This window comes from Eptatretus burgeri, chromosome 1 (genome assembly GCF_056783735.1).
Source record: "Eptatretus burgeri isolate ZD-2024b chromosome 1, Ebu_testis_v1, whole genome shotgun sequence".
NCBI classification, from domain to species: domain Eukaryota; kingdom Metazoa; phylum Chordata; class Myxini; order Myxiniformes; family Myxinidae; genus Eptatretus; species Eptatretus burgeri.
This window is the reverse complement of record NC_140961.1, coordinates 86,498,642-86,518,251: the sequence shown is the minus strand read 5'-3', so window position 1 is coordinate 86,518,251 and position 19,610 is coordinate 86,498,642. Positions and strand designations below refer to the sequence as shown.

Here is a 19,610-nt window from a genome sequence, read left to right as displayed (position 1 = left end):
GTCTGAGCCATGCCAGCAGTTATGCAACAATGCTGATTAAAACACCATGCTTTGTTTGCACACAGATCGTCGCTGCACCATAGAGTACTTATAGCCTACTTCAAGTCAGTGTTTGCTTGATGTACTTTGCCACTTACAGGTATCCCTCATCCATACCATGTGTGTTCACAAATTTAAAACAAGAGAAGTTTGAATTATTTTCATTGAGAACGGAACATCATGTGTGCACCTCTTGCATTTATCTCTTCAAACACGTCTCTTTCCTTTCATAGCTTCATGTTTTCCTTTGCTTTTAATTTGTCCTCGCTTTAAGGCCTGGTTACACCTTGACGTTTTAGCCAGCGATGGCAACGTATTAAAATGTATGTAAAACGCTGGCTTACATTGAACTTTTGATGTTTTTTTTTAAAGATCCGGACGTATTCATAGCGACTTGGTCTTATGTATAACGCATTGGTAACGGACACAGAACGTTTCGTTGTGTTATAGATAACTTATACCAACGAATGCTGAACCTGTTGTCGGCCTACACAACCGATGCCCAACGATAGTCTAACTTAGGCATAGCGTGTTGCACGCATCGCCGACGATGTCGTGACGTAGCCTATTAAAAGGCTGACGCACAATGATTCGAATCATAACTGCCGTAGAAATGGAAGTGTCAACATCGCGGTCACACCTTGGCGATCTTGCCAGCGTATGCCGACCTAAGAAAAATGTGTCTAAAACGTTGGGGCACGTCAAATACGGTATGAGTAAGTTTGGTATACGTGAGTAGAACACTAAAGTATGCTATCATACGTCGTAGTAAGTAGAGTACGTCAGGAAATTTTAAACATGTTCAAAATTTTACGACATACTCGGCATATGACACACGTTCGCATGCGATGGGGATAAGTTTTACACACAATATGTGGATGCTTAAACACGTCCACAAAGGCTACTTATAAGCTACTCATAAGTCGAAACACATCGCGGTAATTTGTTTTTTACACGAAACTTATTTCTAACTTATGTTTGACGTGCTTTGAACCAATTCCTTACGTAGTCCCAACACACATCGACGTATGTAGATGTATTCCAATGACGTCTTCCGGTCGACAAAAAAATAAATTAACGTGTTTCTAGCTTACAATTGCCATATAAAGACGTGTTCCCAGTGGTTTTGGGAATTGGTATATAAAAATGCTGCTCATAAAAGGGAAACCCAACAGTGTTTTCGAGTCCTTTTTGAGTCGATGTCCATGTCAGCAGTAACAGTATCAGTTTCAGTATCAGTATCAGTATTAGTATTAGTAGTAGTTTGTTCATGTTGGCAGTATTAGGTGAGTGTGAGGGGGAGGGTGTGGGTTATGATGGATCATCCTTGCGTCCGCGTGTCCACGGGTAGGAGACATCTTTGCACCATTGTTCGAAGTTCTTTGCGGCTAATTTTTTATGGGGCTTTTTCAACAATGAGCTATAGCTTGTTTTTATGATTTAGGTCTATTCATAACGGGTTGGACAAATTCACAATGAACTAATAATGTGCATAGAGCGCTTTGATTACTTATAGATACGATATACCACCGAATAATTATCGTGAAGCCGGCGTTCACAAAATATGCCCAACGATAGCCTAACTTATCCATATCGTGCGGCAGTTTATCTTTGCCGGTGACGTGGGGGTTGCTATTCATCGGCTGCCACTCAACGATTTAAATGGCTGCATCTCCACTATTGAAAGTCGACGCTTGCGCTCATCAATTGGATTTTTTTACACTCAACGACTTTTAAACGGTACCACTCAGCTATTTTCATTGTTTACAATGAACGATTTAAATTGCTGTCACTCGCCTTTGTTTTTTGACGCTGGGGTTTGGAAATTTGAAGCGTTTCTTCTGAACGTGTTAAAACGCTCAAACTCGACTATTTTAAATAGATGCTGCTGATATACAATTGGAATCATAGCCAAGCTAGACATTGAAGTGTGAACATCCTCGTCATGCCGAAGAAAAGTTTGAAGAATGCTGCAAATAAGTGTCCTGGCCGTGGCCGTGGACGCTGACGCAAGGACGATCCATTATACCGACGTCTTTCAGCCTATGAGTAACTTAAAAGTAACGTCTGTCGATGTGTGGCAACGATCGCATAACGTGCCAACAACACGTTAATCATAGGTTAGAAATAAGTTTCGGGTATGTTAAACATTACCTCGGCGTGTCTCAACTTATGATTAACTTACAAGTAGCATGTGTTGACGTCTGTCAACAATCGCAGACCGTGCATATAACTTGTGGCCAGCGTAGCGGAACGTGTGAGTCATACGCCGGCATACGTCGTGAAATTTCATGCATGAAAAAATTTGAGGACAACCAAAAAGTACAACGTTTAAAGTCAACGTACAACGACGTATGGCAGTGTTTTTCAGCGTGCTCTCAATGTTATCAAAACTTACCCATAACGTATTCAACGTGTGCCAGCGTTTTAGAAAAAAAAATCAAAAATCGGCATACGTTGGCTAAAACGTCAAGGTGTGACCGGGCCTTAACTGACAATATTATCTTTTGTTCATTGTTAATGAAGTGCTATCTGTATTTTATTGCATCATTGATGACATTTTAATATTAACTTCCAGAACCTTGATGCATTTACATAACATCTGAAATGTGGAATGTTACATCACGGTGCATGATATGATACGTATACTAATTATGCACTGTTGTGGAACATTATAGCCTAGTGTTGGTTTAACGGTGAATGTGGCTGTCTTAAGATCCCGGAGTCTTGAGCTTGAGTCTCTGTCATGCCGTTAAATAACACCAGGTGGGTTGACTCAGCCTGTCATCCTACCAATGTCGGCAAAATAAGTATCTGCTCACCGGAAACGGGGCACTGCTTCAGTGGCACAGCCATGATCCCAGCAATGATGCAAGCAACCACACCTGCCCACCCCCCCATTTACTGTCAGTACTCTCCACAGGCTGCATATGAAATAATAATAATAATTAACATTATTTCAAGGGGAAACCAAACATCTATAACCTTTGTTTATGCTAAAGACGACTTTGGTGTCTTAAGAATCGGAAACACTTCGTTTTTCGTTGTTCAATTTTGTAAATTTAAAATATGTAATTTTCTCATTAAGGTTTGTTTATTTGAGCATTATTTCTGTGACCTCTGACGTTGCGACATCACGGAGTGAAATGACATAAACCACCACTGATTTTCACGGTGCATAACGTACGAATCTACAGCGACTGTTTTCCTGTTTTTCATACATTTCTTGGCATCATGCCCCATTGATTTGTCATCTGTGGTTGCAGCAACAAAATCAAAGATAGCTTCGAATTGCATAAGAGATCAAGGGGACCCCCAAAGTGGCCAGGATTTGGATGAGAATTTGTATAAAATGTCAGAGCATGATTACATTGTGTTCTGCTCATTTTAATGAGCAGTGTTATGAGACGATAGAGTACAACAGAGTAGGCCAGCTCTTTTGGCATTGAGAGATTTTAATCAAGAGACGATGCTTTACGTACTATTAAATGTAAGAAAGCACAATGTTTGGAAAAGTAAGGCCATCCTTTTGCGAATGTGTGACCGATTATAAGGCTAACCCCAGTGAGCTGAGCTGGGGCAATGGCTGGTCAGTGTCGGACCTTGCAGCAGTTATGTGATGTAACATGTGATACTTTTTGAAACTCTCACAGCAAACTGACAAGTATGTACAGTAAGTACATGATTGTGCATTTTTCCTAAGCTTGGATGTGAATTCGATGTTATTTTTCTGTTCCTGTGCAATCAATCTACTGCTTTATCCGGTCAAGGAAAATTATAATTAATTTATTTTACATTTGAATTTTTTTTCATGCGACTCAAATATAAGTTGACATTTGAGCTGAAAGTTGTGGGTAAGTGTCATGTCCAGTATTGCAAGCATTGGCTATGGCAGCCTGTGATTTGTTGTGGTAGTGTTGTTGCAGAAATGGTAATTCATCTTGGCAGACAATGCCTCAAAAACACTAAACTTGCTTGATGAGATAATTGGTAAACAGATACTTCAGGGTTGTTCCACTGATTTTAAATAAAGTAAAATTTACTAAACCTTGTTTTGTAAGTGATCGCTCTCTGTCTCCCATTGCTTGTGTATGGTTCAACGATAGGGCACTATGACGTGCGCTAAACCAACCACTTGTAAATTGTTTTTCATCCATCAGCACTTTCCATTCATTCCAAGGATCAGTTCATTGACATCCATGAAAATATTTCAGACTCACTCTTGCTCCTGGAATCACGATTGGAATCAGAGCTCATGTCATAATTGATTTATATAAATGCCACCATCTTGAAATTTAATCCTTTCACTCCCTGACGTCACGGTTCAGAGGTCTCATTATTACTCTTGTGCTTTTTTCAGTCCTTTTAATTGCAAATAAATTTCAAATTGGATTCCCCTTTAATGTAAACTGTAAATCAGCTTTCTGTGAAATAATTCAGTGAACAGCATTTATTAATGTAACTGTGGCATTGCACTTCCAGAGGTATTAATGCAAGGTGTGCTACGATGTACCTGTCAGTAAAGTATCCATTAGATCTCTCCTCGATATACACATCCTCCTCAGTACTTTTGTTTAGTACACTAAACATTTGCCATTTGAAATTGCCAGCTCTGCCATCACCTAGAGCCTTCTGGTGCAGACCAACTAAACATATAACGAGGACCAAGGAGGCTATATGGGAGGGACATCTTTCCCAAACTTAAACGACAATGACATCTTGCTCCATATTAATACAATACCATTCCTTTCACGCTATAAGGTGCGTAAGGCTGTCGAGGCAGTTTCATTGGCAAGCAGCACAGGCCTGGATGGGTCACCACTCTGACGCAGGTTATCCCAAATGGTTATTACCCCAGCATGTTGATACTCATTTTGTCCATCTCGGAAGGATGACAGGCTGAGTCAACCCATCTGGTGTTAATTCAGTGGCCTGCAGGGGCTTGCACTCAAGATCAGTTATATATCTTGAAGCCAGCTACCTAACCAGTTAAGCCAGCACCAGTCATCTTGCTCGACCTTACTCTTGGTTTATTATAATGCAAGGCAAGTGAAAAAGAAGAGGAAACAGCCAAAAAGGAGAAACCATAAATGATTAAAAAGCAACTGATGATTTGAGCTCAAAGATCAAGATGCTTGGTCCCGTGGAATGCTGGTGTTTGCAACACATGGAATTTTTTTATATTGAAATTTAATTACTTTTCACATCTTTATAACAAGACTATTTTATTTATTTTAAGAAACAAATAGTATTAATTTAGTTTTTATGAACACTTCAAAGAATGCTGAAAGGAAATAACCATGCATAGCACAAAATTTTAACAAAGGACAATGGCTCAGACCTATGTTGGTTGATTTCACCGATACGAAGACCACGTGTTCCTCGTTTTGTTTTATCCTCCCATAGGGGGAGAGTAGTTAAACATATGTCCACAGTATTTAAAATGGCACACATCTCATTTCATAATCACTTTCATGATCGGTTTCACTACCAGCTTCATTATCAGATATGTTTTGTTTCACCACAAAGCAAAGAACACTTTGGAATACGTGGGGGTTTGAGTTTCTCCTATTTCTGCGTTGGAACTAAAAATCGATTTTTATTTTATTAGTATGTGGGATAGAATTTCTACAGCTACTCTCATTGCTGTTGTAACACGTTTAACAACCACTGCCAACATCGTTTTATATTATTATTATTATTATTATTATTATTATTATTATTATTATTATTATTTTGCTCATTGTACTGCATGTTCTTGCCTCAGATGTGTCGGTTCCTGGGTTTGATTCCCGACAGAATCAGATCCTGAATTAAACTATCATCTGGTTCACTGCCAGCAGAAAACAGCATGGAATGTGCAATCCTTTGGAGGCAACATTTAATCTTGCCATTTCACCGTAGATAGCCAACGATGCTGCACTGACTATGGATGAACAGGCCTGCCGGCTGCAGTAACAGTTCGACAGATTCTGTCCGGCATCATTGGCTACCTCGGTCCCCTGTAATCTGGACGTTGAGGATTGCAAGCTATTTTGTGTAACATTAGGTCTTGCAGCTAATCAAACTCCAATTTTCTCTCCAGATTGGACATAGTATTGACCACCTTGACTCATTTTAAAAAAACGTTCCTGGTTTATCATTGCTGCAGCTGCCTCATTAAACCTCTTGATTGGCAAATCTCTTTATGGTAAATTAGATTATATTATATTTACTTTGATTCCAATATGCATGCAATCATGCTTGGAGCATGACAGTGTTATGCAAGAGTGTTGAAGTAAGGATTGTGGCATGGGTTTGATGTCCAAATTTCCTTTTAATTTTTTTATTTTATTTTATTTATTTATGCTGGGTTTGTTTTGTATATTTTATTTCATTGCAATATTCCATAATAAAGGAGGGCAGGGGTAGAATAATATCACGTAGTAGTGGTCATGAATCTTAGTGATGACAAGAGCACGAGCAGCACATGGATTGCAAAATGAAATAAGCCAGTAACAGGATACAAAATAACAAATGAATGCAGATGGTTTTGCTTTCAGGGGCTGCTTTAAACCTTTGCACTACTGCTTATGAGTGGTTGCCAAAACCTAACCTCATCTTAGAAAAAGACAAGAAGGGCATATAACATGGCAGGTTATTCCAAACCCTTTCACACAGCATGGAAGCAATCCCTTTGTTTACAAATCATAAATCATTTTGTAATCCTTATGCATTAAAGGTAGTGAGATCCTCAAGATTGAAATGCCCTCCTTCAGATGCATGATCATGTATTATTGTTGCTAATATAACCCTTGAAGCACCATCACAACCTGGTGGCATTTAAAAGGGGAAATTCATTTTTCTGTGTGAAAGCAAAATACGTAGAACGTCTGGTCTTAGAAGGATGACCATCGAATGGCTTTCATCCTCGGTGCTGAGGGCTATGACTCTCAGCTGTGGTGGGTCCGTTTCCCCTTCAACCTATCAGATTCTCTCCCCCACCCCCACCTCACACCTGGATATAGTAGAGTCTAAAGCATAAAGATTCACTGGTATATTGGCAGAATGCTAAGAATCAGGGCCTGTTGTTCCTCTCTTTCCATTCACAAATTAATGGTCCCATCCTCCTCCCTTCCTTCTGGTCTTGCCCCCTCTTGCTATTTATTGGTAGATTGTCGATCCCATTCTTCTTCCTTCCTTCTGGTGTTGCTCAATCCTGCTGTTTCATGCTTCCACCTCTCACAAGCCCCCAACCAAGTCATACATTTTCATTCACGAAACGATGTAATATTATATTCCCTTTGTTCAAAACTTGAAAAAAATATACTGAACCAAATCAAACTCATCCATGAGAATCAACTGGAAAAGAAGAAAAAAATGACAACTGTAAAAATATTATCCTCAGTGATCCACATCATGTGTGTTTTAGAAATTGCCTTGAAAGAAGATAGTAATATAATGGACAGTTTACTTTGACAAAGTTGACATTTCAGGCATTGACTTGTGCTGAAAATATTATGTTTGTGTGTTTGGGGGGGGGGGGGATGGTGGGGTGAGATAACACCTTCGAGCAGATAGGAATGTATAGAGAAACATGGCCCGTGTACGGGTAGTTAGCCAATCTCGATGTATTTAAGTAGGGAAACATTAGCTTAATAATTGTCTTGGTTGTATGTGCACCATATAGGGAATGCTGCATGGTCATAGTTACCTCGGGATTATGGTTTAGAAAATTGTGCGTACAACCTCTATGTCAACCTCCAGCACGTGGCGCTGGAGATCCGGCATGATAGCGAGGGGAGGAGCGTTTGTCACCTTCCAAGGACAGAGTTATAGACGCCTCCCAAGGTGGCGGAGTGTTGGACTGACAGAAGAGGGAGGGGCCTGAGCTGGTGGTTGGGAGTTCGAGAGTCTGGGGCGATTGACGTCTGAGGGGAATGAGAAACACGACACGGAGAAAGATTGTGAGGAGAGTCTTGAGGCGATCATCTTGCCTGCCTGCTTCTGCCTGCCCATGCCTGTTTTTGCCCCGTGCCCATTTCATCTGCCTGCTGTTTCGTCTCCTCATCATCCTGGTCATCATCTGCTCACCTCATCATCCTAGTCATCATCCTGGTCATTGTCTCCTCATTGTTCCTCTCCTTCACAACCCCTCGTGCGCGTTGGCCACCATTAATTCAGAACGTCTCCACAGGAGTTAAGATGCTCGGAACATCACGGGATTTTACCTTCCCGCCAAGTAAAGCTCGAAGTAAGTTGAGCTGTCGATGCTAGATTGGTGTCAGAAGGGGGATTTTTGAACCTTTGAAATTTATAGTTAATTGGTCTTGGGAGAATGCAGTGGAGTGCATTGTGAATTTTAAAATATAACTTAAAAAAAAAACATTTCCTTGGCGCGTGTGGGAAGAAAGCCACTGCACGAAATGTTGATGTGCAGGATTATGTGGGAGAAGGAAGCAGCTAGGATGAAAGAAGTGAGCCAGGTTTGGGGGCTTACTTCGAAGGTTAGGGTAGGAATCACCCCCATTTCTGAGACGTTGAGCCAGGAAGCAAGTTCAATGTCTATCCAGGCCCTGTGTTAGATATTAATGAAGAATATGAATGAACAAAGGAATGAAAATAATGAACATATGAATAAATTGAATAATAAAATGGATGACCAAATTGAGCGAATGGATAAAATGGGTTAACAAATGAATAAAAAATAAACCATGAACGATGGGAAAAAAAATGGAAGCATGAATTGATGGAATGGCATGTTTGTCTAACTTTGGGGGGACGAAGCAAAATTCCACTGGGACATGTTTGATAGATGATAATAGCCTGAACAAACATTGCGTTGGTGTGGATGCCGTTCTATCCCAGGAAGAAACTGTCCACGTGACGAGCAGGAAAGAGGGAATAGAAGGAAGTATTGCAGGCTCCAGGTGAGGAAACCTCCGTGGTTTGCAGTGTGACACTCATGGGTGTGTGGTTGGACCCAGCAGGGTTGTTCTGGCATGCTGGGGACCATCACTATGTGGCGCGGTGCCGGCTCCAAGGTGCGTGCAGGCATCCGAACACCTGGTCTGAACACTCACCTGGTGAGACACGTGTCTGAGCCTGTGACGTGTCGGGTGATGGGCAAGCCTGCTCATGGTCGGAGTGAGACTGGACTGCTGGTGTGCGGGTCCGAGCTTGCACTGTAGAGTGAGGCTGCATCCGTCATCAGATGTGAGCTGGTGTCGGTGAAGGTCGTGTCGGTTCCCGGGATGTTTCGGGTGGACCATGTTGGGGTCGACTCGGTGCCCGGGTTTGTTGCTCCTCGGCGCACGGGGTGTGTTTTGGCTGCCACAGTGCAGCAGGTAATAAAAAAGTGTAATGGTAGGACATTGAGAAAGAGAAAGGCCACTGTCGGTCTGTGTCAGTTGGAGCCCCATTTTGGATTGAAATGTTTTTGTGCTGCAAATGCAGCAGTCGGAGCTGTGAGTCATGAGCAGCTATTATCTCATGACAATGGAGGAAAGTTGGGAGAGCAGGATGCTCAGGCCAGCAGCAGCTGCAGGAGGGGGCAGAAAAGCCTAATAATGTGGTTATATGCAGCTGCGTTTGGAAACACGAGGCCAGGAATTGTAAATTTAAATGGGAAATTGTTTTGGAGCAGCCTTGATGGGAGTTGGTCCCCGTGCTACAGGATTCAGAGCAGGTGGGTTTAAGGGAGTCGGCCTCGTGGGAAATTGCCCCTCTGAGAGATTGAGTTGAGCCAGGCAGCTGGTGAGCTCCACTAGCAGGATTTTGATGTGGGGTCTGACCACAGGTACAATGGCATGACCCGGGTCCCACGGGGAGTCTGGTGGAGTGTGGCATTCCTTGTCCATTGGGGCGCCGTCTGAGTGAGGGTCTTGGGCCAGTGGGGTCACCGGATCCTGGAGGGAGTTGAGACCTCTAGGGATCCGATGTGGTTCTTTCTGGGCACATGTATGGTGTGCTATGAGAACCAATATGGGGAGTTGTTGCTAGTCGTGCTTTGATGGTGGCACCAATGAGGGCCAGTAAGGGCCTGATGAGGTGACCGCCCAGGCATGTGGCCTGGCAGCCTCTCCCTGAGGTTCTGGAACAGCCAGGATGTGGCGACCTGCCATGCTGTGCTGATTAATGTACGCAGGTCGATCTGGACGGACTGGGTATCAACACAGCCCACTGGACACCAATGGAGCTTCTGTGGAACATTATGGAGTGTTTTGGAAATGCCCTGAGAGGCCTGTATAACCTTCCACAGATAGTCCACTATTATTTATGTGCTCTCGGTTTGGAAAGAGAGTCCTGGATTAAATTGGCATTAATTTCATGGGAAGAATGGCTGCAGCAGGTGCTGCTGCTATTGAACGGCAGGTGCAGTGGTGATTTGATTGTGGTTAAATTTACCTTTCCCCATTGTCAGGACTCACCACGCTTTGCTATTGGAGATATGTAGGTGATTTGGGGAATTTTTATGGGTGACGGGCAAGAGTGACCATGAGAACCAGGCTGTGGATCGGGTGGAAAGGGTTAAAATGGGTGTACTACATTGTAAATTTAAAATTGCATTTTGTTTGAGTGGTTGTAATTAGCATGCATGCAGGCCATGGCAGGTTATGTGCACCATAGCGTGTATTGTTGGTGGAAAAAATTGTATGGCAGTGGGGGAGGGAGTGCCATTTGAGGTTTTGTCGGTGTGGAAGGTATGCGTATCCACAGGTACAGATGGGGCTCTGGAGGAGCGGTGACTGTGTCTCTCCTGAGGTCATGCGTTCCTGGCAGCCGGAGTTTTCTGGAGTTTGGGAGTCCTGTCAGAGGAGGGTCTGTGTGGGCGACCATTAGGTAGGAGACCCTTGGCGACCCGGTGGGAGGCCAAGAATGCCGGAGGCCAGGAGATGCTGTGTTGTGGAGACCCTCCCCAGCGGGATGTACAGCCAAGGAGGTGTTTGGCTGTTGGGGGTTGAGAAGTTGAAGGGGGTAGGGGGCGCAAAGAAATTGTGAGGTCAGCGATTGTGCCTGGACTGTGGGCACCACAGCCTGAAGTGCCTCCATGGTCTTGTTTGTGCAGGACCTCCACACTGCCAAGTTGAGGGCCACACATGTAGTATTTAAAGATGAAGCAATGGCCTTGCAAGGAATGTGATTGTTGTTCTTGTTGTTTATGAATGCATGAATGTTCCACTCGGTCCAACGCAACTTGATATGTGCTATGGAGGACAGGTAGCCAATGAAATTGGACAAGTCAAATTGGGTATTTGGGCTCAACTAACAGCGGGAGCAGGTGACATCCACTGGGGGACATGGTCAAGTGGTGGAGTTTGATTTGTTTTAGGAAAATTGTTGTTAAGGTAGGCCGGTTTGTGTTTTTGCCAGCCATTCTCTCCCCTCTCCAGGAAATCGGAGTGAGGACACCGGAGAGAAACACAAATTGTACCTAACTGAAAGGCTTTTGTTTGCAACTAAGGGGGTAGTATGGTAAGGATTTTTGGTAAGTTTGTGAAGGCTCACTTCCCACAGCCCCTCCTGATATATTTAGTTAAAGGCCCTGTCATACCTTGACGATTTAGCCAGCGTATGCCGACGTATGAAAAATTTGTCTAAGACGCTGGCACACGTCGAATATGTATGGGTAAGTTTTGTATATGTTAAGAGCACGCTGGCATATGTCGTAGTAAGCTGGCATACGTCGTAGTATGCCGAGCTGTTAGCAAATTTTCCATGCTTGAAATTTTTTGACATATGCCAGCGTATGACTCACACGTTCTGCATACGCTGCCATAACTTGTAGGCACGTTACGCGATCCTTGACACACGTCGACACACGGTACTTGTAAGTTACTCATAAGTCGAAACACGTCGAGGTAATGGTTCGCGTATCCGAAACTTATTTCTAACTTATGCGTAACGTGTTGAAGGCACATTACATGATCGTTGACACACGTCGAAACACGTTACTTGGAAGTTACTCATAAGTCGAAACACGTCGAGGAAATGGTTCGCGTCAGTGTTCCAGACTCCATGTTTTTTTTTTTTTTTTTTTCCCTTCGGCATGACGGTGATGTTGACACTTCGATTTCTAGTGTGGTTATAATATAATATAATTAATAGGCTGCCGCTCAATGATTTAAAAAAAAACAAACAAAAAAAAACATGGAATCTGGAACACTGACGGGTTCCTCCTGTGAAGCCCATTTTTATATACCAATTCCCCTAAACGCTGCCAATACACCATTGTTCAGTAGCTGTAAGTTAGAAACACGTTCAGTAAGTTCTGTGGTCGTCCGGAAGACGTCAATCAAATTCATCTACATACGTCAATGTCCGTTGGAGGTACGTTACACATAGGTTCAAAGCACGCTACTCATAGTTTAAAAATTAAGTTTCGGGTATGCTAAACATTACCTCGACGTGTTTCGACTTATGAGTAACTTACAAGTAACGTGTGTCGATGTGTGTCAACGATCGCATAACGTGCCTACAACTTATGCCAGCGTATGCGGAATGTGTGAGTCATATGCTGGATGCGTCGAAAAATTTTCAACATGCTGAAATTTTGTCGACGTGCTCGGCGTACGACGACGTATGCCAGTGTGCTTCAGCATGCTCTTAACGTATACAAAACTTACCCATAACGTATTCGACGTGTGCCAGCATATTCGGCAAATTTTTCATACGTTGGCATACGCTGGCTAAAACGTCAAGGTGTGACAGCGGCTTGACACTGCGATGTCTAGTGCGGTTATGATTTGAATCGTCGAGCCGCAGCCTATTAATAGCCTACGCCACGTGATCGTCGGCGATACGCTGCCGCGCTATAGGTAAGTTAGACTATCGTTGAGCATAGGTTGTGAACGCTGACAACACGCTAAGCATTCGTTGGTATAAGTTATCTATATGTTATTGAAACGTTCTGTGTACGTTACTAATACGTTATGCATACGTCCAACTCGTTATTGTATGCCCAAAACTGGAAAAAAAACATCAATACTTCAGCGTACACTAGCGTTTTACATACATTTTGATACGTTGCCATTGCTGGCTAAAACGTCAAGGTGTGACTGGGCCCTAAGGTTAGTTAGGTGTGTGCCTGTAAGTGTTAAAGCTGGAGCTACAATACCGGGGGGATATAACCTTAGAGCAGATAGAAATGTATAGAGCAGAATGGTCCATGTATGGGTAGTTAGGCAATCTTGATGTATTAAGTTTGAAAATGTTAGCTGAATAATTGTCGTTTGTTTTTGCACCCTTCATGGGATGGTGCATGGTAATAGTTAGATCGGGATTATGGTGAAGGAAATTGTGTTTATAACCTCTATGTCAACCTTCAGCATAGACTCAGCATGAGCGAGGGGAGGAGCGTTTGTCATCTCCCAAGGGGCGAAGTTATAGATGCCTCCCAAGGGGGCAGAGCGTTGCCCAGAGAGTCCTGATCTGGAAGTTGAGATTTACAGTTAGAGAGTTGATGAGGCGATCGATGTCTGAGGAAAACGGGAAACACGACGGGGAGAAAGAATGTGAGAATAGTCTTGCGGAGGTCATCTTGCCTGCCTCCCTCTGCCTGCCTGTGCCTGTCTTCACCCTGTGCCCATTTCGTCTGCCTGCTGCTTCATCTCCTCATTGTCTTGGTGACCGTCTGCTCACCTCATCGTCCCCTCATTGCCTGCTCGTCCCCACTACCACCAGAGCTGAGTCCCCTGGATTTTGTCCCTTTTCCTGCCATTGACTGACTCTGGTGTGTGGCGCCTTCTTTATTAGATTTATTTTATTCTCATTCTCTCTAATTATTTATTAACTACATTCCCTTCCTTCCTTCCAAAACTGCCGGCGTTTCCTCGTGATCACGATCCCTGGTTATTACCCTCGCTCAATGAGAGGGTATTGCATTTGAGTCTATTTTGTTTGGTTATTTTTTGGCGAAAAAATTTAATTACCTTCACATTCTGCGAAAGGTTATGTTTGCCAAGTATGTTGGTCTGTCACATTTGTCTGTCGGTCTGTCTGTCTGTTTTTTTGTCTGTTTGTCACATGATGTTTGGCCATAGTTTCAAGTAATCGTTTTCAATTTTTTATCGGGTGTCGGCAACCGGCTTAGGACGGCCACACTAAATTTTGGTAAAGATCCACATCTACGTCTACTCAAATTTTTGAAGTGATTCTTCACAATTGAGAGATAAGGCCAAAAATTATATCTCGCACAATATCTCAAAAGGTTATGGATGGATTCATAAAAAAAACTTGGTGGACAGGTTGGGAGTGTCATCGGAAGAATGTATTCAATTTTGGTGAAGATCCAAATCTCAATGTTGATACAATAATTATTTAATTTTTAACTGATTCCTCACCATTGAGAGATGGGGCGAAAAATGATGTTGCATGATATCTCAAAAAGTGTGTGTGTGGGTGTGTGAAAAGGACTAATTGCTTTGAATTTAATGAAGATCTGAATCCGGATTCGAGAGTTTTTCAGGTGTTTCTGCACCATTTAGAGATGGGGCCAAAAAACACGTATAGCATGTTCTCTCTAAAAGTTTGGATGACTTGTGACAAAACAAGCTGGAAGAGCTGGTTAGGTGACAAGAAGAAGCCAATTCGATTTTGGTTAAGGTCCAGAATCAGATCTGACCTATCAGTGGCACACAAAATGCAAACTGTTCAACCTGGCGTAGATATGTTCTCTATTGAGTGCCGTTCCATTTCGCCAAGTTGTCACTCCATGAGTGATTTTTCATTTGTTTGTCTGTCTGTTTGTCCGCACAGAACTTGAGTGTTTTTCTCCTTAACCGTTGTTGGATTGAGACAAAATTTTCACCATATGAGTGACTACTCATGTAAAATGTTTTAATGATAATGATTATGTCGTAGGTCACGTGTTATGGCAGCCATTTTTGGAAAAAACTGAATTAATTGGACGTCTATATCTCTGAAACTGCACGACGGAAAAAATTCAAACTTCTCACATGGCAAGTACTCCTCATGGGGAATAAGTGTGATTTTTTTTTAAATGATGTCATAGGTGCCTTCCTTATGACGTCATAAATGCGTATGTAGAACGCTACATCTGATCAGTATGAAAATTTTTGAAGGTCATCTTGGGATAAAATGGTCCACAGGAAAAAAATTTGATGACGCCATCGGTCACGTGATTTGGCAGCCATATTGTTTTTGAAAAATAAAACCTTCAAAAATCTTCTTCTCTGAAGTGGTTGAACACATTGAGGTGAAACTTTACACGTAAGACCGCCTATCCATGAGGAACAAAAGGTTCGCCCATATGATGTAATAGATCAAATGGTTTAGCAGCCATATTGGATTTACCCTAAAACCTATAAATAAATAAAAAAAACCTTCTTCTCCAGAAAGGCTGGAGAGATCGAGGGGAACCTTCACGCAAATATTCCCATACCTTGAGGATGCCAATCTATTCTTGATGTCACATGATCTGGCAGTCATATTGCATTGAGCAATTTTTTTTTTAATATTTCACTTGAACCACTTAATCAATTAATGTGATACTTCACAAGTGTCATCCAGTAATGATGGGGAATATATTATTTAAATTTCAACATGATCTTACACATGGTCTCGCAGGCATAATTATTTATGTATTTTTGATCTTTTTTATTTATTTATTTTTTTGAATAAGGCTCACTTGGCTGTGCCTCGATGGGTTTGAGGGTAGAGGAGTAGCAGCTGAAATGTGAATCCTATCTCGGTTCCTCCTGATGACTTCATCTTTGCTTTTTGCTTGTTTCGGTTCTTTCTGATGACTCCAATGCAGGACCGTAACTATTTAGTCTCTCATTTGACTTGAATTTAATTTACTCTAATCCCATTCTAAATTCAATTGAATAATAATAAATGTCATGGGTCAGGGTTGGGTGTCCGATCAAAGTGGGATTGCATCAAAATGGGACGTCTTGGACGTTCATCACTGCCAGCAGTTAGAAAGTGGCAGTTCAGTTATGTCTCTTATTAATTACATAACACACCAGTACACAAACACCACACAAAATAAGTCCTGGTGAGGATCTGCAATCTCTGTTGCTCTTTTTCTTGTTTGATTTTGTGAAATATACTTACGTTTTTGAAGGCTCTCGCCTGCCACGGTGGATCGATTGATTAAACGACTGCCACATCTCGTGATAATCAGATTTTCAGATGTACCTTTTCCTCTGTTAAGTGGTGGCAGACTTTTGTAAGTCTGAAAGGAATGTGGTACATGAGGTTCGTAAGAATAAGATCGGTAACCATTATTGGTCTTCGTCCTGTTTTCCAGCTGCTTCTTGAAGCAGGTGCCAATGTCGAAGGGTTCCACTGCAGTGCTGAGGACAATAATGCTGCAGAAACTCCACTGCAGCTTGCTTCTGCTGCAGGTATTGCCACATCCCAAAGCACCTTTTCCTCCTGAGGATCATTGGCAGCCTTCTATTTTGTGAAGAATCACAACTGTTATGCTTTTCCTTTATATTTACCCCATGCATCTGTGTGTGTGTTTTCCTGATTAGTCCCCTACCGGTTTCACTGCAGGGGACTATAGTTTTGCTCTCCCTCTGTCTGTCTGTTCGACTATCCAACCTGTGGTTTTTCAGACTTTTTTCCCCATCCCCTTTAACATATTTAACTGAAACTTGGTATGCGGCTTTATTATGATAAGTAACAGAACAAGTTCGAGTTTCAGGGTGTTTCATCAATTTTTCACAGAGTTATGTCCTTTTCAGACTTAGAAAATATCACATCGGTAGGGGACATGTATTGCAAAGCAATTCTCGCTCTTGTTCAGGAAGCTATCCTGCAATTTTCCTTTGCTTTTTCAGTGGGATTTTTTTGTCAATGCTCGTATTACTTTGCTTCTTTTAAAAATACCACCGCAGATCACTTTACACTCATTTTTGCCAAACACATTTTGTTTCGATTTTTCCACCCACATGTCCTCACTCCTTTTACTTTCTGTCTCCTTACTCACCAGGAAGCCACGAACTTGTGAGTTTGCTCTTGAAGTATGGTGCTGACCCCATGGTGTGTACCGTTCATCACAACAGCCTTGGTCTGTTTTTGCAAGGTGGAATGAGTGCCTTCAGCCAGGCCGCAGCACATGGCCACCGGTAATTCTTATCATGCAATGATGGACTCTTAACGTGACACCCTGGTCATCACTCAGTTTACTACTTGTAGTCATCTTATGTTCTGATGTTTATATATAACCATTGCACACCACCTCGTTTGGGTTGTGGTCCATGGCATTTCCCTGTCGAGATCTCATCCTGGATCATTGATCCATTTTTGTGGAGGTTTTTCTCCTATCCGAATTAATCCAACTTCAAGTCGTCATCCACTTATTATGCTAATAATTTGCAAGACCTCTGAAAGGCATTTGTACTTCCTTGCCTTCTTTTCTTTCTTTTTTCCTCTGTCTTTATTTGTTTTCAAACTTCCTCTTTGTCTTCCTATGTTTATTTCTAACTTTGAATTTTTTTTAAATCTTTGCCAGTAAAAGGTTTTGGAAGTTTTAACACCCTTGATTTAATTGTGTCATTGAGCTTCAAGAACCTTTGTATCAGCAGAAACTGCCTTGTTTGACGAAGCATTTTAGCCATTGAACCAGAGTGTATGAATGATGCCTTCCAAACCTCAGAGCTTTGCATATATTTTGTTCTAAAGTATGTGTGTTCAGCTTTGTTGTAATATTTTAATTTTAACAAAACCTCTTTCAATATTCAAATTGCTGTTTCTTAATTGATGAACATCACAAACCAAAAGAATGGTCTCACAGCAGGGTTTTTCCAACAAAGAAAAAAATTCACACAGCAGGGTTAGTCCTGAGAAAGTCTGAAGTTTTCCGAAGCTAAGGCATGTATGTGTGACTGCAAAATAGTATGTAAGAGCTGAGGACGAGCTAATCCACCCACGATGAATGGGTTATTCTCGTGTAACTCACTATTTGAGGGCTTGGCTGATTATAGAGCATGTTATACTGAGTGAAGGCATGACTGTGGTATATTGCATGGCAACAGGAATCACATGATCCATCACCACCCCTTCTCATGATGCAATTAGTTCACTCCCTGCTGTTTGGAGCATATCAAATATCTTAATCTGAAGGCCAAAACTTTACTACAGATTTAAATTCATAGGAATTAATATGGTACTACTACTACCAAAACCACTACTACTACTACTACTACTACTACTACTACTACTACTACTACTACTACTACTACTACTACTACTACTACTACTACTACTACTACTACTACTACTACTACTACTACTACTACTCCACGCCATTTTGCTGCTCCTTGAGCGATTCTAATTTTCACCACTCCTCTTCATCCTCTTCATACTCTTCGGTTTTTTGTTTGTATTTTTGTTTTGTTTGGATTATCTGAACCGAGTTGGTTCATTTCGATGTTTTTTTTTCACGGTCTGTTGGACTTCATTAGGCTTTTTATGTGTAGGCCCAGCTAGCGCGGGAGTGCCCGTGGGTCGAGTGAAACCCGACTTTGGTGTTATTTGCAAAAATACTTTGTGATCCTATGGCTTTTGGTTTAATTACCATTTCTTGTGCTAAATTTGCACACTTTGGTAAGAGCGAGGGCATTATTTGATTAATAACGTGTTTATTTTTTTTGTAACTTTCGTTCACACAGGGGATAATTATTTTTGAATTGTGCCTATGACTCAAGATTGGGCTAAAGTTGGTGCCAGCACTTCTGGTGCAGGTGTGAACAGCATAGCACACCAGTTTCAGTCCTTGACAAGGAAATATGGTGTGTGATACGAGTTGCGACAAACTACCCAAATTGAAGCATATGTGAGTGCAATGGCTAACGTTGTTGGTTCATCAGCAATAGTTGCAGCCTCTAAAATTTACAGAATAGCTGTGTTCTTCCTTAAGTACAAGGCTGCAAATAAGGTAATTGAGGAAGGCAATGTTGGCATATCGTTGTTTGTCCAAGTTGAGCCGCTTTCAAGCATTGGTACACAGATCATGCTCTTCAACATCCTCCTTTTATTGCCGATCATTCAGCTCTGCCAATGTTGGAGCGATTGGGGGTGCTGAGATCACCCATTAGGCCTGTGCCTCTCGGATATCATTTGCCTGTCCTCCGTCATATCTTGTCCTTCAAAAGACAAGTTTCCATTGAACTGAATAACAACACTGAATTGGAGGAGAAGGCGATTGGGACCGTACTCTGTGTAGAGCATTGGTGCTGCTTTAGCAGTCTCTTTGGCTATTGGGCACAATCCTACATGGGTTACCACTCTGACACAGTGTACCAGCAAGCTGGCACTCATTTTGCCGACCTCGGAAGGATGACAAGCCGAGTTAACCCCACCTAATATTAATTCAAGAGCTTGGCGAGATTTGAACTCAGGATCCTAGGATCCAAAGCCCACCACCATAACCATTAAACCAACACCAATCCTTTGTTATTCCGTTTGAAGGCAGTAATTATCAGGTTTTTTTACATGACTAATGAACCTTGTTTTGTTTGTAAGGCAAAGGATCACTTGAGAGCAGACTGCCCCACTATCTTAAAATAAGTGTTTGCTCTTTGGGGCCTTGAACAGCCAAGGAAAGATGGAAGTGC

At 42.1% G+C, this 19,610-nt stretch overlaps 1 protein-coding gene across 2 annotated transcripts in view; it reads left to right on the top strand.

The window, feature by feature from the left end:
* The window catches only part of ABTB2 (ankyrin repeat and BTB domain containing 2), a 234,954-nt gene that overhangs the window by 179,239 nt on the left and 36,105 nt on the right, over positions 1-19,610 (top strand). For both annotated transcript variants that reach the window (XM_085890955.1, XM_085890947.1), the window contains exons 9-10: positions 16,295-16,391; positions 16,985-17,120. In XM_085890955.1, the coding sequence (XP_085747081.1) occupies positions 16,295-16,391; positions 16,985-17,120 (233 nt within the window). The remainder of the gene's footprint in view (positions 1-16,294; positions 16,392-16,984; positions 17,121-19,610) is intronic.